This window comes from Brachyistius frenatus, unplaced genomic scaffold, assembly GCF_029030835.1.
Source record: "Brachyistius frenatus isolate BFR_SWC_R1_liver_20210118 unplaced genomic scaffold, ASM2903083v1 Contig_4, whole genome shotgun sequence".
Classification (NCBI taxonomy): Eukaryota; Metazoa; Chordata; class Actinopteri; family Embiotocidae; genus Brachyistius; species Brachyistius frenatus.
Window position 1 is genome coordinate 4,863,681 of NW_027210603.1, and position 22,553 is coordinate 4,886,233.

Genomic DNA, 22,553 nt, shown 5'->3' on the forward strand with positions numbered 1-22,553 from the left:
TATTTATTCCACGGCATGTGCCTGCTGCTGTATTTGGGTTGCCAAGACAACGGCTTTAACAGGCTGCGCGCGCGCGCGATCCCGCGGACGATCGTCAGTTTCTGACAGAGGTTCACATTTTGGCACGACACCTGTCGTCTCGGTCGATGACAGCTCAAAGAGCCTCGGAAAACCAGCAAAATAGTCCCCACCATAGACACACACACACACACATATATATAATAAATATATTATATATATATAAAATATATATCATATATATATACAGCATTTTCTTATGAGCAAAAGTGGCACACAGACATCTGAAAGCTAAAGACGATAATAATGTATAATTCAATCGTAAAATGCAGTCTTCATACATTACTTTTAAACAAGTGTTGACTTACATAAATATTCTATTCGATATATTAATGAATTTGCTTCACAACGTATTTCCATATGATGTCCGCCGTGATTGGACAGATTTGTCATGAATATTCTATAGACCCGGAAGTAGGGCGGGTGCTGCTGTTTTGCTGTCGAGTCACCTCTGTCAGGAGGATGGAGGAAAACGAGCTGCTATCATGCTGATTAACGAAGGATACCGACAACCAAGCATCGTAAACCGGAGGAGTTGAACTAAACTCAACGTTTACCCGAAACCACTGCGTCGTTTTTGTAACGCTTTGCCAAAATGATGGAAGAAATCGACAGGTTTCAAGTGCCTCCAGTCAACGGAGAGACGCAGCCTTTGGTAAGAGACGACAGACAAAAACACATCTTATGCAAATCATTCTCTATTGAATGCAACATTTTTTATTTTTTTGGGGGGGGGGGGTCTGGCCTGTGTGATTTATCGTGACAGCTGTGTCATAATCTGCGTGTGAGCTAACCGATAGCAATTTTGCAGCTTTGGGACAAGCTGGATCTTGGGATGGGTGCAAATCTATAGATAGATACAACGATCGCGACTATTACTTTACCTGTCGAACAATTTGATAAATATCACGTATAGTAATTTATAAATGAGCACTTGTTATTTAAACTACGCACTTCGCTAGAATCGTGATTCTGTAAAATCCACGTCAGTCTGCGCTTGTTTACATCAATAGCTCACTTTTTTTTTTTTTTTTTTTCATTTCGTCATTTGCTGACGTGTTATTTGGGTCGGAATGGCAGTATGAACGCGTGGATTGGTGCTCGGTGTCCAAACCCACACTGCAGGGCTGAGCCATGATGAGCCTGGCCAGCTCCACAGGAAGATAATGGTCCCTCCCTCCAGGGTTCACCATATACAAGTTTCACAAGTGTCACTAAAATTTGAATGCTCTTAACAGTCATGACATTCATGTTTTACGAGTCCCAGGGTATATCCATCTACTGTTCCTCTGCTCTTATTCCCAACATATTTTGAGTTGAGCTTAATTTCAGCAATGCATCACTACCATAGATAATTGTGGCCTTGTTCTCTCCACTTCAAACAAAGCACCCTCAACCAGCTGTCCCTTTTTAAGTGTTTGCCTTTGGGGTTCAGTCCCAGTTTTTACTCTTCATACCATATCAATGCTTCCCCAGCCTTACTACCACACCCTGGAGCTAAACTCAGACAGAAATCATAGAAGAACATACTTTCATCAGTACAGAAAGTCTCCTTTTTTTGATGCTATATGCAACTGCGTTGCCCCATGAAGATTTGATCAGCCTGCCTTCATGTTTAATACAGTGAGATTTTTGTGGAGCCAAATCCAATATCAGACACTTGGTGGCTGAAGTGTGTCAGTGGTCAGCTCATGCCCTCAAACACTGGAAACCATAATTTTTGTTGTTGTAATTTTTATTATTTTTCACTGTAATAGCTTGAAGTGGTCAAACAACACCGTGGCCATCTCCAATTCCAGATTATACAGTCTCTCACTTTACATTTATACAGTATCTGACCACATTAGCAGTGGCGCACATGGCTGTGCATTTTAATGCTAATAACTTCATTGTGATTCCTAAACCGCATGAATGCACTCGCCCCCGCCTCATTGTTAAGCAATTTCACAGAAATAAAAAAGCTCTGTATAGAATTAAGAGTGATTTGAATTATTGTCTATTGTATTGATTTCTTTCAATGAGACGTGAAATCCCAATAAGTTCCCTTCTACAAAGCATCGCGCCATTCAGCACAAGGACGTCTGAGTCCCGAATCCATTTATGGCAGATTGCCCTACAACACGACCGGGATAGTGATATATATAGCATAAGGATAGCATTCAACTGTTTTAATGGTCACCTGACGTATCAGCCTTCACTGCTATTGGCTAGTGGGCGGCCATGCTGTATAATCCTACCAATCACTTGGTGTTTATGCTGTGTCAGCAACCTTGTGGCTCTTTATCATCAGAGGTAGCAAAGTAGTCGCGGCAGGAGGACAGACTGATGAAACTGATACATGGAGTGGTCATTTCTCGTGTATGTGACCGTGAGTGTAAGTGTATGTGAATGCATGTTGGAGGTCAGGCCATGTTTTACTGTAGTACATAAAATCAACGTGGGGCCCCAAGTGTCAAAGGTCAGATCTTAGTCATTTTAATAAATGACTAAGATCTGTCAGCAGACAGCACATGTTCTGTAAGGAAACTACATTCATGTTTAAAATGGTCGAGTCAGATTATTGAGGCTGTTGCTTCGTTCATTTTCAGTTCAGTTTTTATGTTCATAAACTTTATTTGCATTTCTTCAGGCCAAACTTTTAACTGATCTACTGTCTAAGTTGTGATCTTTCAGGAAGAGTTTTAACGTGTTTATTGTGCCATTTGCTTTCAGTAATTGTGCTGTCTTCTTTCTAAGAAGTGGCAGGAAATTTCTGTCACAAGCAGCTTCATACCAAATCCCTTTCATTATTCACTGGCAGCTCTGCCAAATGTTTTTCAAAGGGATTTATTTGACAGACAGTGTGACCCTGCGTCTTCACAGTATCTTTCTGTTGTAGAAGGGGAAAATGTAAAGAAAAAAAAAAATCCTGTGAGTAAGCCTAATGATCTGAGGGAAGGGCCTGTCACAGAACAGAAAAATGTTTGTGCTTGTTGCAGCGGGAATACCTCATCTGTGTGGTGTGATTTCACAACCTTTATGCGTGTGCGTATTGTCGTCACTGTTGCAGCTCTCATTAATTATTCCAGCCAAGTGAACAATTCTTCATCACCAGATGAAGATGAAGCTAGAAACGTGGGTGGATTCAACCATATTGGTATTTTAATCTAGGTTCCTATTGAGAAGTGGGGAAATGTGAGGGGTCCTTTCTTTCAAAAAAAAAAAAAAAAAAAAAAAAAAAAGTTATTTGGTTTCTGTTTGTTCTTTCATGTTACTTAGAATTTTTATTTTTATTTATTAATTTTTTTTGTGATTTTTATACACTTTATTAATCCCCGAGGGGAAATTTCTTCACTACAGCAGGGGGGCTCTCAGGGGGGAGATGCTGCAGCAGGCTGCCACTAGCGCAGCGCCAGGTAACCTGACCTGAGGTGCATGTTTTTGGATGTTTAGCTCGTGCATTAAACCACACATTACATGTCTAAACATGCACTGCTTTACCATGCTGTCCCATCTGATTGTGTTGTTGACAGTTTGTTTTTAATTGTGTTACATGAGAATTGATATGCAAAATAAGCTTTTCACCGCCTGTGCTAAATAATCAGGAATTGTTCATCCAGCCCTTTGATATTGGATAAGATCTATTGGCCTGGATTGGTGCCGTATTTCTCAATAATACCATAAAAAGGTTTTGATGTTTTGAAATCGATTGAGGCATATCTGTGCCTAGACCTCTTTATTTTGTTTTAATTTATGCAATTTTCAAAGACGCTTGTGTTTTTATTAGTTTTTTTTTTTTTTTATAAATGTTGTTGCCTCTGCCTGTTATAAGACTTTGGAATAACCAATACTTGTACATTTTATTTTATATTACTAAAACACATACAATTATCATACTGTATCTCGTATATCTCTCTGAGCCTTTATGAATTTTTTTAACTTTAACTGTAAGTGTCTAAATTTCAACTGCAGTTATTTAATTGCTTGGAGCATCTGTTTAATTCCAGCATCCAATTTTCTGGAGAGAATTCGTAGTTATTAAAATCCCAATGCCTGGTAGCCTTTGTTTATGTGGCCTCGGTGTGTCCCTCAGAGTGCAACAAGGGGAGGCCTGTAGGATCAACATAATGTGGAGCTCTGTGAGCGGAGCAGGCCAAGCTCGGCCCAGCTCCCGTCTCGCAATCTGGGTAAAACCGTGACTCCAACAGCAACCCCCTCTGTTCTCCCACGGCCGCCTCTCCATGCCATCACTGCTCACACATGAAAGAGACAGAGCCACCAACATAGGCTGAACACTCAAGCCTATTGATGCTGCAATCCAGGCGGCCATAGCAGGCCAGATAAATCTTGCCAGGGTGTTGGATGCAAGCAACTCCTACAGTGAGCTGATTTTCCAGGCTATGTTTGCTAGCGATAAACCAGATCACAGCACAAAGGGATTGGAGGTGAAATATTTGAAAACAGTTTGAGTCCAAGTTTAATCTCTGTCCAATATGACAAGATAATTTCCTAATATGTATATCCGAGATGTGAGAGTCTACTAAAGTACCATCAATTGTTAGGTGTTAGTGTTCAAAGCTAACATACTCTGCACGGTGTGTTTCTGTTTCCAGGATCCAGCAGCATCATCCACCTCAGAGGCAGAGCCTGACACGAAGGGAGAGAGCGTGACCATGAACTACAAGCCCTCACCACTGCAGGTCCAAATAGGTATCATAACCAACACACTACAAATCAATACATGACATAACTTACCCTCTTATTTCAAAAGTAAAGTATATCAACAGTAAGCAGCAGCGAAGAATGTTAAGTATTTAAATATATCAGTGAAATTTGTCATGGGAGACCGCTGTATGCAGGTTTGTTTTACTGCATCACACAAAGTCAAAATAAGTATTCAAAAACTTCTTGTGCCATATGATAGTCACTATTGTATGTCGGTCAAATTATGTCTCCCGGCATTGCAATTTATTATTTCTACTGTCAGAGGTGTCAGAAGATTCCTGCGCAGCCTCTTTTTTTTTTTTTTTTACCACCACAACACTTTTTTAGCACTTCTGGTTCCTCATTTCTATTTAGTCCTGAGGGTTCTGCTCCAAAAAGATTGCGGGAGAAGATGGTTTCTGGAAACTGACTAGTCAATATTTCAAAACTATTCCTTTTGGCCAACTTATACCATCCTCTAAACATATTTGTTTTGGGTAGTTATTTATTTCAAGGTCGTGGGATGAAATTCTTCTTTATTTCTTAAGCAATCACAGATGTTTTTGACTTTCAATCCACAACACAAAAAGTTTGGAATATATTTTATAATTCTTGTAAAACAACCACATATTTTAACATTTCCAATTCATGGATGTGTTAATGAAGACTCACTATTTGTTTTATCGACATAAAAATACTAACCACCACAAGGGGCAGCATGTTGCGTATAAAAATGACCACATTCACAGCCTATGCTCTCTACCAAAGTTCAATACTGAACTGCCTAAATAACCGACTAAATGTAAATGCATTTAACTTAATTGATGTATTTACTGATGACCTCACATCCTGTGGTTGCCCAGAGAAACAGAGGGACCTTGCCAGGAAGGGATCAGTGAAGAATGGCACTGTGGGAAGTCCTGTCAATCAACAACCCAAGAAGAATGCCAGGACAAGGTAGCGGCTTCCACCGCCTGTTTGTTTCTCAGTTATTTTAACCAACTTAACCACAAGTGTTACACTTTGCATTCATTAGCATCACAAACAATATGGTTTTGCATCTTCTGTTGTCCGTTCAGTACAAAATACCACAGGCAACTGAAATGCAAAACATGAGCACAGTGCACAGTGCTGCCTCTGAAGGCTTTATTTGCAGCCAGCCTGGCTGGGACGCCATCGGACTTCCTAATGTTGTAAGTAAACACAAACAGGGCGCAGCGAGGCTTCTTAATGAAAGGAAATATGATTCTTTGCGAGTACCAATGCTGATAAAAGAGGCAAAAGCACTGAGTATAAACCCAGTACAACCCACAGTATTGAAAATGGGCTCATCTGTTTAATCCCACTCCCTGGTGGATTAGTGAAAATATAAGAAAAGCTACCCACTGGTCTGGATGCAGAATCTCTGAGGCAGAAAGATAATCTCGCACTGCCAACAGTCTGAAGGCTATAGATTAGCCTCAATTTTGTGGGGAATGAATGAAGTATTTTGGACAAATACAGTCTGTTTCTTTAATATATCTATGATTTCTACATTTGTGAGGTGTTTCAGTTTTAATACAATAGGTTCAGTTTTTAATACAGAAGTGTGCTGTTTGTTCTCTGTGCTCTCTCATAGGCTGGTGGTGCCAAACAAAGGCTACTCCTCCTTAGACCAGAGCCCAGATGAGAAGCCTCTGGTAGCTCTGGACACTGACAGGTAGGTCCAGTACATGTCATCACATCAACCTCTGTAACACAAAATTTTCACACAGATAGAGGGAAATAATATTTTAGGAACAGTAGAGATGACCTAAAAGATTGGCTAACTTGTAGTTTTGCAGGCCTCACTCTGTAATGATGGCACATTAATCCACAGAGCAACTTGAGAGAGTTCTTAACAGAAGGGATCCTAAAAAGGGGCAAAGCCTCTCCCAGGGCTCAGGATTAGAGGATAGCGGGGTGAGGATTTGGACAGCAGCTCAGAGAGCACTCGCTTCCGCGCCCTGTAACCAGCAGGTCTGTATTTGACACTGACTCCAACCATTTGTGCTCCCTCCCCCCAACCCCTCCCTCCCCCCAACCCATATGATACATGAGCAAACCCTCTCCTGGAAAATTAGCTCTCTGGTGGACAACACAGCTTACATCATGTGTTGCCTCATATACTGTCTCCAACAAGCTTTCTGACTCACACCAACACACGACAGCCATTTGTTTATTGTCCACATTTCAGATTCATGTACACACCCTCAGCACAATGTCCCCCTGTTCTACAGGTTTTTAGTTCAGGAAAGGCAGATTACTCATTTGAGGGAGAAAGACCCTGAGCTGCATCACCATGATGTTACTACAACTCAAAAGAATTTACGCAAGAGGCTCCAAGTTGATCTGACCTGCTTATTCATCCACATTATTAAAGCGAGTAATTTCTAAAGCAATAAAGACATTGTCTGTGCCTGTTAAAACTACTTCTACAAACAAATTTGTTTTTCAGTGGCACGTATCAATGATTTAAGACAATTTGTGGCACAACAAATTTCCAGTACCAAGAATCTTTCTTGTACATGCAAATGAAACTCATGAGTGATCACAACCTGCTGTCTGAGTCACATACAGCCAGTCAGTCTGCCTTTCCCCAGAGAAAATACAAACATTAGTCAGAATTCATTTTTAGTTCAAATATGATGCAGGACTTAACTATAATGAAATATGTCTTTTGCAAAATTCTTCATGTCATCATGATGTGCATTTATTCTGAAAAGGATTCTTTAGATTTTACACTATTCTCACTCAGCTGCCTCAGGATCTCGCCAGTTCTGTGTCCTGTATCACACTGCTGCACCTGCAGTGTAACACCACCTGCTGTAGGTTATAATATTCTCTTGTCTCATGCCTCCATCACATGACCACATCTAATAATAATCACGGACCACTTTGCTTTAGAAAGATGTTGTTTGGCATTCAAATTCATGCAGCTCAAACAATTCCCTCTTTCTATTTCACACTGCAGCTCTGTTCCGACACATCATCAGCAGCTATACTATTAATATTTTCTAATTGGTTGTGGTGCTCTAATACCACCGCTGTCACCGCTGAACACATTTTCTTGTTTGCTCACTTCTGACGGCAGGACTTGAAACTCCTAAAAAAACATTCATGGGAATGAAACTCGCTCAGGAGCAGAGCATGTAGCTCCACATAGCCATTTTAGAGAGCGTTGTTTATGTTGATGACCAAATCACATGAATGGACACCAGAACAGGTGACTTTCTCCGGGCTGAAATGAGTGATTTACAGAGTTAATGATACAAATTTTCTTGCATGAGACTCAATAATCTGGAAATATCAATACTTTGTTTACTAATCCCCAATCTGCCAGTTCAAATATGAGAGTTCAAATATTAACCAACAAAAGCAATATTTAAAGAGTAATGTGAATTATTACTCAGCTTATGGAAACAATGTTGAATGATTTCCTCTGAGGCTGTAGAGTGAACCCTGATAGAAACGATACATTTTAAATTGAAAGTCTGCATTACAAACAGAGGTCACAGTTTGAAATTCATGGCCATTTCAATTTATACTTATCAGGCTGAAGTGTCAAACAATAGACTGAATTGCATTATGGGAAATGTTGCATCCATAATTTTGTACCCTTTCTCTACACCAGAAATAAGTCAGGATACCTCAACCTCTACTGTCTGTATTTTGAGCATTTTCATTTTAATCTGACTCGTGTCGAGTCCCCAAACTTTGTGGAAGTTCAATACTAAATTGCTGCACTGCCCCTTTAAATATTCACTGTGTTAATGTTACGTAGACGCTCACCTTTTGTGTCTAAGTGCTGTTGTCTCCTGTCTTTCAGTGATGATGACTTCGACATGTCCAGATACTCCTCATCAGGATACTCCTCAGCCGAGGTGAGATGTCTGAGGGACCAGGTATATATACACATATTATATTGTTTCACAGCATCATTTGGTGAAACCACAAACATCACCATGTGATCACCTAGTCCCTTTGTCACACCAGGTGTATGTTCACCCATTGAAAAAATTTTACACAGGCTCCTCCAAGCATTCATAGTCACAGTCACCTGTAATGACTTCTCCATAATTCTCATCCAAACCGATTTGTTCCTTTCATTTCTTCCTCTTGGAGTTGAATGTCTCGCGTGTTTTTGCCTCTTGAATCAGCCCATTACCATCAGTGATCTACTCTACTACAATATGTTGGTGCCCTCAAAATGTTTGTAATCATTTTGAAAAAAACCTTTTTTTTTACATTTCCCCCCAATTCTTTGTTTTCTTTTTCTTAATCAACATAGTAACTACTTTAACTAAAATGGTAATTCACAGTTAGCCTGACTCCGCCTATTGCTAACAGCTTCAATCTTCAATGCCCCTCTGACTAGAGGACCAATCAGAGGCCAGTGGGGGTGGCTAAGTGTGGTGACAAATGTAGTTCCAACAATGGTGGCAGCGTCAGAGTGAGATGAAGAGATACAAACAGTTGTAGCAGATATCGAGGAACTGAACCAGAGTAAGAACAATGCTGAAAATAAAAAATTAAAAGTCTGCAGATTGCATCATATATATCTCATATTGTGGGAGGGTCACTGTTGCTAATGCTTGTTGCATTAGGGTGCACAACATACGTCATATTGGTGGTCAATGGCTACTCCAGTAGTTTTAAAATGAACCTACGGTCTACGCCCGGGAGGATGCAACGACAGGGATCAATCTCCAATGGAGCGTTGCCAGATCTATTCTCGCAGTGAATTTGGGTCTGGTATTACCAAGTTAATTCCAAGTCTTAGGATTTTACAAAACTGTCTTGAAGTTCTGCTGAGCTCTTATTTTCTTGGCTTCTACAGCAGATCAACCAGGACCTGAACATCCAACTCCTGAAGGACGGGTACCGCCTCGATGAGATCCCGGACGATGAGGATCTGGATCTGATCCCCCCTAAAGCGGTCAACGCCACCTGCATGTGCTGCCAGGCTGCTCCTTCTACAGCCTGTCAAATCCAGTAGCGCCCCCCTTTCCCTCTCTCCCCACCTCCCTCCCCCCAAAATCTCATGCCTGCCACCTGCACTGAGGCCAACTACTGACCAGAGTGGCAACAAGGAAGAAAAACTATTGGCTGGCAAAGGCACAAAGGGACAAAACTAGGGTTTATAAATGCTAAAATAAGAAATTGAGAAAATGAATATGTACAGTATCTGTGCATGTTCCTCCTATGGAAGGATCTGTGCGTCTTACTTCTGCATTGTTGGTTCAGCAGGGACTCGACTGATGGCAGAAACCATACCTCTAAGGAACCCTGTTACTTTTGCTTCTCCTTTGTTTGACTTCCATCTCATGCTTGTGGATTTCCTGGTTTACAAGGACCATGAAGGATTGTGGGACATTGTGAAGAGAAACAACTAAATGAGATGATTGGGACTCAACCAAATACGTGTGATGGTGACATAAGTGTCAATGCCGTGTTAGTGGACCATCCAAGAGGTCGACTTCTTCTCCTGGTGTTTAATTGGTGATCATTTACAATGGAGAAGACGAAATGGGAAGTTTTGTAGTGGCCATTTTCTTTTATAATTTCTTTTTGTCAGTCTGCGTTGTCTTCCTGTATATACGTGTCAAACACGAAAATGACATGTACCAGATTATGCCCAGGAACATAGTGCTAACCATCAAGCTGCTGATAAAACACTAATGCTTACATTTTTAACACAAAGTTAGTAATCAAGATTTTTTTTTAAATTTTTTTTTATCCGTTACACCGAAATTGTACCGCTTAATTGTTCTACATTCAGTTAAAATAAGCTGAAAAATGCATGTTGCCTGTTAACACTGTGTCCTGACGACCAGCCTGTGCATATAAGTTCAGTTTTTATTGATCCCCTAACCACATCCTTGTGCCGAGGAGATGTTAGGTGCTTTCAGAAACAAAGTTAGTCATATTTAGGTCAACCTACTGTAATACCAGTAGATCTCGAGAAACCATTGTAATAACGGCAGAAATGAACTCACGAGTTAGTGTACTTTGTGTGTTTGTCCATGTTAGCCTCCACCAGTGAAGGTTACAATATAGTTCATATACTTGAGGGAATTAATAGATGGATAAAAAGCTGCAAGTTTTCTCAGATACACTGAAAGTTGTGCAATTGTGGTCAGACGTGCTTCTGAAGAATGTCTCTAAAGTGATTACACATTAATTGGATGGGAATGTTTTTTTTGTGTGTGTGTTCCTTAGAAGGACACTCCTCTTTTTGCAAAGGGGAGTTCAAAGATTCTCCTTTTGTTTAGAATTATTTTTGTTTTGTAAGGTGAGAAATGAGTGCATATTTCTTCTGAGTTACAATATAACATTTTAATTAGTCTAATGTGGGGACAAAAACTGTACATGTAGCACCAGACACAGCTGTTTATTGTCAGTGCTTTATTCCATTTAATGTTTTCCATGGCGCTCAATAGGAAGTAGCCCTTGTTATTTAGAAGCACTGAATGTACATTGTTTCTTTTTTCATATTTTTTTATGTTTAGATCACGCTGAAGACATTTGAAGAGCTACACAGATATCAGCAGTGTTTCTAATAGATGGTAACAGTTACATGCATGTGAATCTGCTCTTAAAGAAATGATGACAGGAAGTCAGGTCATAACAAGACTTTTTAAAAAGGTACCAATTCCTGATCATGACACCTCAAAAACATTTTCTCATTAAAAACTAAATATTAAATAAGCCGTCATCCATCTTACAGGAAAGATAGCTGGTAGTAGAACCACAGTTCTAAGTATGTGTGCACTTTACACTGTGGCGTAACTTACTTCCTCATAATCTTAATATTCTGTGTCTGATGTTAAAGGGATTTGAAATACTGTGTGCATCTACTCTGAACAATCTCATTTTAGTTTGAGTTGGATATGACTGTTTTAATGAACTGCACATTAATCTGTCATAATTGATAATCTTCTGATAAAGGTTTTACATGTTTATAATGAAAATCTGTAGAGTGCAACAAATGTAACTCGTATGATTCACTGACGGGAGGTACACCGTGTCATTTTCGGCTCCAAAATAACTCCATGTTAGTCATTCTTTTTTTTTCATTTGCAGATCTGCATGTATGGGAAGTCAAAAGAAGAACCTCAGCACCGGTCAAACACGTGAATGAATGGTACTGTATGTATAGCATAAAGATAACTAAATCCTACATGAATAGAGAAAACTAAATTATACTTTTTTTAAAAAAAATTCTGGTTTGAGTAAACACTCCAGACAAATCTCTCTGACCCAGTCAGACAACATCTACAGTCTCTTACCACTCATCTCACTGACACAGCCTCAGTGTCTGGCATTTGATCTACAAAAGTGCACACAATAAAAAATACTTCACATTTCTTTTGCAAAATGGTGCCATGTGTGTAGACAATAAAGTGAATTGCATTAAATAGAAAATTGCAGCGCAGTAGGTAATTTAACATATCTTAAATGCATCTACTAGTCGAGGTGAATGTTGCATTAGTAGCTGTGTGCAGTTAACATAAACACTGTAGGGACTGACTATGTGAAAAAGGTGCTGCATTTTTCTGCCATCAACATCACCGAGTTGCACACAAGTCATCATGGTTGTCTTCTACTGAGTGCAATACTTGTTGCTAACCTTGTATAAATTGGGGCGTAGCTTCATTAACGTCAGTTTAGAGTCGAGAGTAATTCATTGTAAACTATTTATTTGCAGGTGTGCGTTTTTCAGTTATTTTCATGAATGGAAATGAATTCATATACAGACAGACGTTTTTTATTTGTCAGATGCTTGTTATGATTGTGAACTGGTTCCATTTAGCTTCTAACAGTGTTATAGTTCTGTGTTTAGTGCAACATATCAGAAAATAAATATTAGATATCTCAAGTTTTATTGTGCTTCTATAATTTTCAATTGTGCCTTTTTCATTTGGTGTAACACAACAGCCATTTAGTTTTTCTAGTCCAACACTCGCTCAGACTCAATCAGTTGTCCCTGCGTGTGATGAAACAAATAGTTACGGGGTGAAACAGAGGTAGTAACCAAGACTGACAGGCTGTATGGATGGATGGATGGATGGATTGAAAGACAGATTGAAAGGTAGATAAATAGAGAAGTAGATAGATAGATAGATAGATAGATAGATAGATAGATAGATAGATAGATAGATAGATAGATAGATAGATAGATAGATAGATAGATAGATAGATAGATAGATAGATAGATAGATAGATAGATAGATAGATAGATAGAGAGGTAGATAGATAGAGAGGTAGAGAGGTAGAGAGGTAGAGAGGTAGAGAGGTAGTGAGTGTAAGGGTTGGGGGGATGGGCATTTGTGATTAGCCTCGAGTTGATCCCTTGGGAGCAGATGGTGAATGGTGGCTTACCTAGACGCCTTGGATCCCAGGAGTTAACAGCAGTGTATGTCCACGTTGCAGAGAGTAACGCTGAAGTTGATAAAGAAAAAGGGCTCATGAGACACGACTGCAGGAAGACAGGTGAGAAACATTTCCATGCCAAAAATAATGCTATTAGTGCAGTCAAACTTGTGGTTATAGATTGAACATATTGTACACAGTGGGAGTCTCCTTATGACAGTCTATATTAATTGACACTATAGTACAAGACAAGATGATCCTAATCTTTAGCAACCAATTTCTTTATTAAATTTCCCAAAACATTTCTAAGGCGAGGTGTAAAGCAAAGAGATGATGCAATTTGCACAGGGGCATAGATGTTTGTCTATCCTTCCTCCCTCGACTGATCTGACCAACTCTGGGCTGCTTGAGTGAATGAACACAGATTTGGACTTATTTAACATATTTAGCCTAACATCAACCTCCCTTCACAGACTGAGATCCCAACCAGACGAGACATGATGTTGCTGAGCGTCACTGCTGTTGTGCTGCAGCTCTGTGTGCAGTGTCTGCACGGCTCTGCTCTTCCTGCCGTGTCCTCCTATGAGTTCACTGCCTATAGGATGCAACAGTACGACCTGGTACATCAGAAGCATGGTAAGCTCATGTCTCCTTCCCCTAAACTGTACTGTGACACACCTGGATATGAATGTACTATGATTGTAAAAAAAAAGAAAGTTACATCACTTTCCTTTACCGCATCTCAGATAGAATTTTGTGTTGAGAAAAATGCTAAGTGCTTCTAAATTTAAAGTCAGCCTCTTCTCAAAATTGGTTTTGGTTTATTGTTACTTCATTTGCATATCTGACCTTAACTGTGCAGAATGAAGTGTGTTCAGATGTTGAAACTAGAAGGCTGTTTTTAAATTAATCTGCTGAGTGACTTTCTTTGAGCTCACCATAAATCTGAGTTTAAGACAAACAAATACCACGAATGGAGTTTGCGAAGAAGGACGTGTTGCATCTAGTTGTTAAACTTTAGACTTGGAAAATAAATGTATCTTAAAATGGAAGATTTGCCAGTGATGGAGAGGGAGTAGATCTAATCTTTAAAAACGCTGGATAATTGTGTGCAACTTATTCTACAGTTAAAAGCCATAAAATAGCAAGAAAAAAAGAAACTGAAATTAAATTGTCCATCATTCAGATTCTGTTAATACCTGGGTAATGTTACAATCTCAGTTCAAAATGTTTTCATTAGTCTACGCTAATTTTCTCCTCCTATTTCTTTTTTTAAAGTTTTAGTTTAATAAAGTAATTTTTTTTAAATATATATATATATAGTTTCAGTTCAAGTAGGAGCCCCCATTACTTCGACCATCTTTCCTCCCTCAGAAATCCACCACACAAAAAACCCCACCTGCATATACAAGATTTTCAATTAATGTAATTTTTCTTCAACATGCAGACAGTTCTTTATCACTCTCATTACTAATGTAAACCTTCATAAACCAAACTAAAATCAGTGACTGGAAAAATAAAATGCAGTCAGAGTCATGAAAACAAACACGAGCTCTGTTCAGTATAAGTTTGCAGAGAAAAACAGAAAACACACTCACCGGAGAATAAACATCCAGTTCTGATCCTTCGTAACCTTCTTGTGAACAGCAAAATACCGAAACATGATAAAACATTCTTAAATGACTTTAACTTGTACGCAGTAAAACAACCTAATCTTCTAAGTGAATATGCAACTGACGACACCGGAGTCTGATAGATGTTCTTCTTCGTTTGAATCTCCCTCCTGTTTTTCTGCCTTGACTTCGGTGCAGTCCTGCAGGCGCCGCCCCCTACACGACATCTGTAAAATTGCAACATCATCCGCAGAGTTAAATTGAACTGGGTAAATTCCTATTAAAAACAAATTATAATTCTAAGCAGAATATTTTTCAGTCTGTATATTTTTGGTTCTATACATGTCAGTGTTAGAACTAAAAATAGATCAACATGATTTTGCATTAGTGTCATATTTGTTTTTGTTTTTTTAATGGAGCAGTTATTAATCTTAAAAAAATGCAATGGAGTTATGAGATAATGAATTTTAGGTGTTCGTGTGACCTAAACATAGCCATTGACTATGAGGGAATGAACCTTGACTGGTGAAAGTGTGAGCTCTCTTGACAAATAAAGTTTACAAAAATGCTTTTCTGTTTGGAAAAAAAACCAGAGGAAGAATTGTTTTTGTATGACACTCAAGTTGATATGTCTGTTTGATTTGCCTTACCCTGTCTCTTTGGCTGAGGTTGCCGTGGAGCCATTGTTGTGGCCGAGGCACGCTCAGCCGAAGAGCCATCGTTGACCCGCCGCTGTGTCATCATGAAGGTGCCGGATTTGACCACAGAAAGATACTTGGAGGCCCAGAGACAAAATGCTGCTGCCATTCTGATCCTGCTGCCCCAAAATATCTCCAGTATCTCCCCTGACATGATACAGGTAATATGTTATCTAAAGGCAGTTTTGTGCTTCAAGACAAGCTGCAAGGGAACAAAAAAAAAGATTTTATCAAACCATTTTCAGAATAATATCTCTCTGCTCCAAAGTACAAGATAACAGTTTGGTGAAGTATTGTCACAGAATATGATACAATTGCTCTAGAAATGAGAAAAAAAACATAAAGGAAAGGGAGCTATCAGGCAGTTCTTAACCGTAAAACAGTCCTTTCTTTACCCAGTTGGTTTGCCTTTTTTTCTCAGTCCTTTATGGTGAGTGAAAGTGAGAGTTTGCAGAAGGAAACACTCATGCCAGTGTATGTAGCCCCCGAGGACGAACAGCTGCTCTATATGTATGAAGAGGTCAAGCAGACTGCAGCCACACGGACCTCATCCATATTTGTCAGAGGTAAAAAAATACAGTAGAATATATGGAAGTATGGAGGATGCGTGAAGTATTTGAAATACAATTTGAAGGGATAAAGGAGAGAATATTTGATCAAAAATGGATATGAAGAGCTGAAGAGACAGAAAAACTGAAAAGACAGCAATACCTTTCCATTAAAATGTGTTTTTTTTTTTATGGTCGGCAGTCCTTCGGAGTATGGTCACAGCTACAGCCTTTCAGATCTTGGTGAGCAACAATGCCGCTATTAAGGCCACCACTGATAATGCTATAGTCACACTGGAGGTGAGTGTGGAGCTCAATACCTTCTTTTATCTACATTGAGAAGTAACAGCTATGACAGAAGTTCTTTAAATTTTGGCCAGTTTTACACTTTGCTTGTGATTCCCTCTTCGTTCAGTTCTATGGCTGGTGATGTGTATTTCAGGGAGTGCTTCCTGGAGCAGGAGAGGATCCGCCCACCATCGTCATCACTGCCCACTACGACTCCTATGGGCTGGCACCGGTGAGTCACATGCAAAAACAGTTCATTGAGAAGTGTAGGTCACCGTTTTCAGAGCTCCAACCTGATGAATTGTTTGATCCAGTCCCTTTTTAGTATGTCAGTACATACAGTATAATACTGGGCTCATACATGGTAATGTTTCTGTGCAACATAGTGGTTGTCATATGGAGCAGACTCTAATGGGAGTGGAGTCACGATCCTGCTGGAGCTGGCACGTCTCTTCCAGAAACTTTACAGTAGCCCCAGCACCAGACCACAGTGAGTTTCTGTTAGTTTTAACATAAGAAAGCATATGTGAGATGATCAATGTGTGTTTCTTTGAAGCTTTGAGATCCAAAATTTGTGTTATGTGTGATACTGTTGAGAAAGTAACCTACAATGAAGGCACACGCTGCCATATTGACATACTCAAATATCAGATTTTTCACCATTGTGTTGGCGAAAATATTTATACAGTTTGGTGATGTATAGAAATCCTGATAGTTTGACTGTTCTCTGGTGTTTTAGATATAATTTAATGTTCTCCTTGGCTGGAGGAGGAAAATACAACTTTCTCGGCACAAAGAGATGGATCGAAGACAACCTGGACCATGCTGGTAACATTTCTGTCTCAAACTTCTGGGCTGTCTAATATGTGAGAATATGAATTATTTATATTTAAGCCAAATGTTTTCCCTCCAGAGTCCAGCCTGCTGCATGACAATGTGGCATTTGTTCTCTGTTTGGACACACTGGCCAACGGTGACGAGCTGTACATGCATGTGTCCCGCCCTCCGAAGCCTGACACTCCCATGCACTCTTTCATTCAACTGCTGGAAGAGGTAACCATATTAACTGTTAATATGTGTGAATATGGGCAAGTCCTGTCAGTTAGAGTCACCTTGTGCACCTTTATCTTTTGTTTGTCCTGCAGGTGGTTTCCTCCAGATTTCCCTGGGTGAAGGTGGGACTGGTTCATAAGAAGATCAATCTTGTGGAGTCAACAGTAGCCTGGGAGCATGAGCGCTACAGCCTCCGCAGGATCCTGGGCTTCACTCTGTCTCATGTGGAAGATCCCAAATCTGAGCTGCGTGGCTCTATACTAGACACAATGTAAATTGTAAATTCAGTTTATAAGGATGAATTATTTGAGCTATACTTGAAGGGTTGGTTTAGTTTCACAGTCCATAAAAAGATAATTGACTTATGTGAATATAACCTCATAGGTCACAGGTGGATTTCAGAAAACTTAAGCGTAATGGCATCATCATAGCAGAAGCACTGGGCCGGTATATGTACAATCTCTCTGACAAGGTGAATCAATACACACAACCTATTGGATAGACATGAAAACAGAAACTGTCTCCATCATTTGATCTTTTTATAGCATGTTAATGTGTGATTACTGTATTATTCTCCACAAGGGTTCACCAAAGGATGTGCAGGTTTTCAAAGGCCAACTGGTGAGTTCCTGATGATTTTGGTCAATATGCAAGGACAAGTGCTGACCTCTGGTGTTAATATATAGACATTACATCATCAGCCTGGGTCTGCATACTAACCTCGGCTTGTTCAATGGGTTCTTTTGAATATCAGGGGCATTTCAATATATGAGGTGCTGTTTATTTCAACACGTTTTGAGTGTAAAAACAGTAACAGCTTGATTTATGAAACAGTAAATTCCCAACTGCGTCTTTTATGACTAAAAATTCAGACTCCTTGACATAAAGTAACTTTTATTCTATCTGATGACACATAGGATGTTTCCCACCTTTTCCCCCCTCTGTGAACCCACATCCACTAAATATTCTTGATGCAGGACTTTCAGGAGACTCGAGTCTCCAGTCTGATGTCCTACTTGACGTCGGTCCCTCGAGCCACCCAGCTGCTGGATAAGGAGCCCAGTCATGTCCTGCTCGTCAGCTCACTGGAGCACGAATTCAAACGTTACCTGCAGCAGGTCCACAGACAGACCTTCCGACAGGACAAGAGGTGACGAATACAGCCGTAGTTCAAAATAATGTGATGTCTTCTCAGTGCTCTGAGCAATATGGAAGAAAGAGATCAAATAAATAAAATGATTCATAATATTTCTTCATACAGGGACCCTGACATTACCTTTTTTGATCAAATGAACCAGCCAATAGTGATGTACAGGTAAATATCCGTGTTTTTGTGGACATGTTAAATTCAATGAGACATTTGGACACTGACACACATTTTTCTTTTTTTTAGAGTGAAGCCAGCAGCCTTTGATCTCTTCCTAGGTGGCTGCATTGCTGCTTATTTGGGGATTGTTTACTACGCAATCCAGGTTTGTAAATACTCTTTTCCATTCATATTGTATTTTTGCATTCTTTTCAGACAGCGCTGAACCTTATATGTTTCATATAGTTTCAAAGCACTGATAGATATATTTAAAAAAAAATTATATGTCTGGTTTATTTTCTGCTCTTTCTCTTTTACAGAATTTTGGTTATCTCTACACTAAACTGAAAGCAGCAGTGAAATCCAAGCACCAGTAAATACTGTAAGACTATGAATACTGAGTCTATGACAAGGCCTTTGAAGTCTGCTCAACCCATGTTGGACATTTGCTTCACTGTCTGCGCAGGCCATGAAAGCACTCTGAATCCTCTCCGAGTCCCCCTATAAAGTGTGCTTTTGCTTTGAAATGTAGAGTGTTTTAAAGATGTTTGTACCTTTCACTATACCCAAAGTCATTGAGCTGTGAAAAATATGAGCAGACTTGGAAATGGTTGTTTGTGAACAAAATAAAGAAAGAAAGAGTTTGGTATCAAAGCTGGGAACACAAACCACAGCTTGGATCTGATTCAAGTACCCGTCAAGGACGTTCCTGTCTCATCATTACTATGATTGCTCATGTCCTCTGCTTTGCATCTGTTGTCATGGATTTGACTGGGCTTAACATGGCTGTCAAACAAGACCCAACCACTGCAGTGTATGAACATCCAGTTCCTGTCACAGATAACTCAGTGAGAGCGCTGGAGACACAAAGGCACCCTACAGCGCTTGGTGAATTATTAATGCTTATGTGGCATGCTCACAGTGAATAGAGGTGACGGTGGATAGTGGTGGGAGATTCTTAGAAGTCCCATTCCTTCACTGGTTTGCTCTTGTTCGGCAGATCTGATAAGACCAAGTCTGTTTCAAGTACAAGGCAGCGAAACAAACTGAGCCTCAGTGTCTGAGATCAGTGCTGCTTGTTGGTAAGGACCCCTGGGAGGGAAGTAGGTCATGGACAGTGACCCCAGGTATGTGTGTCTCTGCAGGGGGCCCAGAGCTTAGGAGGATTAGTGTCCGAGCGCTCAGGTAGCACAAAATTGTTCTGCTTCAGCAGGGATGCTCTTAACTTGTTTCTACTACCAACAGAGTAGATTCATCATAATAGCTACAGGTTAAACAAAAAGTTGTATTTATTTGGTGGCTGACTAGGATCCATGGAGGATTTATAACTGCTGATGCAAAACGGGGTTGTGATACACTACACACATCATAAGTAATTTATAGCAGCAAAATAGGTAGCATGCACAACCCAGCAGCAATAAACCCCACACATGTTAAACAACTTAAAAAACAAAAAAATGAAATAAAACCAGGAGGTGCAGGGAGATGGGGGAAAGGGGTGGAGCTAACAGGTGACAGGGGAGGAGAAGGATGCTGTTTGACTTTCAGGCAGACTTGAAGCAAGCAGTGGAAAATAAGTAAGGCAGTCAGCGAAGATGGTTCCCGAGCTCTATATCACAATGTACAGAGAGCAGTTCAGCTCTCCCGGCAGGGCGAAACGAGCACAACTTCGACCCACCTCTGCCCACCGCAGGAACAACCCCCAGCCCCGACCGGTAAGACGCACAGCCTGCTGCACTGAGAGGTTGACTGGACAGGGTAATTACATGTGATTGTGCACAGATGTGTTGAAAAATTACTCTCTAGAAATTGACAAGTGGTAGTTCGTTACTCTATTTAATCCAGAAAAATATGGTGCATTTAAGGTCAGACAGGACTAACTGGGTCACTTATTGCTTACACCCAATGCATTGTTCTTCATTTGGCCATGCTGAGGTGTCTTGTACGAATTGTTTACATTTCTCTGTGCATGGGGAAAGCTGTGTCCCATTTATTATTCAGTACTTCCTTCATGCCTATATATATTCATCCAGGAGTAAACAGAGCTAAAAGGGGTATAATCAGCCTAGTAAGGAAAAAAACAAAGCAAAACTTATGCAGGAGAGAGGCGACATATGCAAAAATTTTTTAGTTTGCACTGCACTGTCTCACCCTTTCACGGTATTCAGTGTATTATAATGATAATAATACAAAGAGAAAACCATTTAAGAGATATAAAATGGAATTTTGTCACCTGAATCTTTACTGTTTGGTGCACAATACAATGTTACTGAGAGGGACATCTGAGAGGAATCATCTCAGACAAGAATAAAGAAAATAAAATGAAAAAAAGTATTTACATGTGAGATACAAAACATGTAAAGAGGAAACTGAGGTCAATGTGTGCGACAAATCTGTGACAGACATCTTTTTTTGCCTTTCTTTCCTGGCCCGTCCCAGGATTTTCTGTTTCCCCGGAGTCTTCAACCCAGCTACAGGTCACCCCGCACACAACCACATCCCTCGACCCCTGTGGACACCGGACGTCCTCGCTTCCCCCCTGTCAGACATTTGTCATTTCATAGTCCTGTTACAACTTGCCATGACAATTCTGTAAACACAGCGAAGGCAGCCAGACCTCAAAACATGCCCCCTTTTAACTCCTCCACCCTACAAGCTCTGCCCTCTGCTGACAGACTGCAGAAACAACAGCTGACGGAGTCTCCTGCTGGCACTGCCACTCAGCTCCACACCGCTTTGAAGATGCCCCAAAGGTATTATTAACATCTCAGTCTGTGGTCCACAGATAAATACACACCAATTCAGATTGATTCTCTTTGCAGGAGAGTGGATTATCAGAGGAATGTCCATCCCCTCTCAGCAGAGCAATGCAGGTAAAAAAATGACCTTTGACCTCTTCTTGTGGCCTTTTGACTCTTAAAACACTGGATGAGTTGATGAACATTGTTGACTGATGAGTGATTCTCTTGTTTTTATAATTAAAAAAACTAGAATAACACTGTTTTCAATAGGCAACATGCAGGAGCTCAGCTTCTAACAAGACTCCAAACCAGCAACCCACCTGCCGCTTCTCACCTCTTTCCACCAACACAGTACCAGCGGTATCGTTCTAACAGCTCTCTGGATCGCAGGTATTCACTTAGCTGTGGTGTTGAATGAACAAAAAGCACGCATCTCATTTGTCTTATTGTGCCTTAAACATTGAGGTTTCATTTCTGCTCTTGTTCTTTCTCCACAGTAGTTGCTACAGCTGCTTCCATGTGGTGAAACCCTACCAAGCCGGGCACTACATCATACACCCGGAGTTTGTGTCTGAGTGCCTTTATTAGGACTATCTGAGCAAAGACTTCCAAAGTGGGTTTTTGGAACTTGCCTTGCGGAGGTCCTTGAGGGAACCTGCTGGGATTCTCCAGCAAAATGAGGGATTATTAACTATTGTTTAATTCACTGCTAATTAACCCAGTGAGACAAAGTGTAAGAGTGAATAATGTACAGCGTCACCCTCAACACTATTATCTCTGTGCAGCATGGACACACTTAGTACTAAATCAGCAGCAAAGATCTTACCACAAGGGGCTTGTGAGGAGCAGATTGAGTGAAGCACTGTGGCCCTAATGTGCTGTGTGTGACATTAAAATTGTAATGTGCTATTAGAGGGATACTTTTCTTCATGTGATATAGGAATTATTTATTGCACGTTTGAAGGGCTAAAACAGAATAGTGCTGCAAACAATGAAACTTTACTCAGAGGAAACACATACTTATTTTAGATACTTTCTTCCAGTAAAACCTGCACAGATAGAACCATTACAGAGTCACTTTATTGCATGTAGTTACATATACTGTAGATGTTAACCCCCGCAGTAATATAGGAAGCCTTTTTCTTACTTTG

At 40.2% G+C, this 22,553-nt stretch overlaps 2 protein-coding genes across 3 annotated transcripts; both read left to right on the forward strand.

The window, feature by feature from the left end:
- Positions 1-489: 489 nt before the first annotated feature.
- fam219aa (family with sequence similarity 219 member Aa) lies at positions 490-12,661 on the forward strand. Of its 2 annotated transcripts, none has more exons than XM_069711851.1 (6): positions 490-733; positions 4,671-4,767; positions 5,625-5,718; positions 6,380-6,460; positions 8,609-8,684; positions 9,620-12,661. In XM_069711851.1, the coding sequence occupies exons 1-6, from the start codon at positions 674-676 to the stop codon at positions 9,776-9,778; spliced, it is 567 nt and encodes a 188-aa protein (XP_069567952.1). In that variant the 5' UTR covers positions 490-673; the 3' UTR covers positions 9,779-12,661. The 2 variants fall into 2 exon arrangements, with proteins under 2 accessions (XP_069567952.1, XP_069567960.1); XM_069711859.1 differs by having other exon boundaries at positions 491-733; positions 8,609-8,663.
- A 991-nt stretch (positions 12,662-13,652) lies between these two features.
- Positions 13,653-19,311, forward strand: LOC138630825 (BOS complex subunit ncln). Its single transcript, XM_069715404.1, has 15 exons — positions 13,653-13,791; positions 15,437-15,627; positions 15,888-16,032; positions 16,217-16,314; positions 16,457-16,534; positions 16,689-16,792; positions 17,042-17,130; positions 17,216-17,355; positions 17,448-17,626; positions 17,740-17,827; positions 17,938-17,976; positions 18,333-18,505; positions 18,617-18,670; positions 18,749-18,827; positions 18,982-19,311. Exons 1-15 carry the CDS (start codon positions 13,653-13,655, stop codon positions 19,036-19,038), a joined length of 1,653 nt encoding a protein of 550 aa, XP_069571505.1. The 3' UTR covers positions 19,039-19,311.
- Positions 19,312-22,553: the final 3,242 nt, after the last annotated feature.

Bases quoted from the DNA above. Each gene is read 5' to 3' on its own strand.
- fam219aa (XM_069711851.1), top strand. From the start codon at position 674: ATGATGGAAGAAATCGACAGGTTTCAAGTGCCTCCAGTCAACGGAGAG. The intron at 734-4,670 runs GTAAGAGACGAC...TTCTGTTTCCAG, and splicing joins ACGGAGAGACGCAGCCTTTG to GATCCAGCAGCATCATCCAC. The intron at 4,768-5,624 runs GTATCATAACCA...GTGGTTGCCCAG, and splicing joins ACCACTGCAGGTCCAAATAG to AGAAACAGAGGGACCTTGCC.
- LOC138630825 (XM_069715404.1), top strand. From the start codon at position 13,653: ATGATGTTGCTGAGCGTCACTGCTGTTGTGCTGCAGCTCTGTGTGCAG. The intron at 16,315-16,456 runs GTGAGTGTGGAG...TGTGTATTTCAG, and splicing joins ATGCTATAGTCACACTGGAG to GGAGTGCTTCCTGGAGCAGG. The intron at 18,671-18,748 runs GTAAATATCCGT...TCTTTTTTTTAG, and splicing joins CAGCCAATAGTGATGTACAG to AGTGAAGCCAGCAGCCTTTG.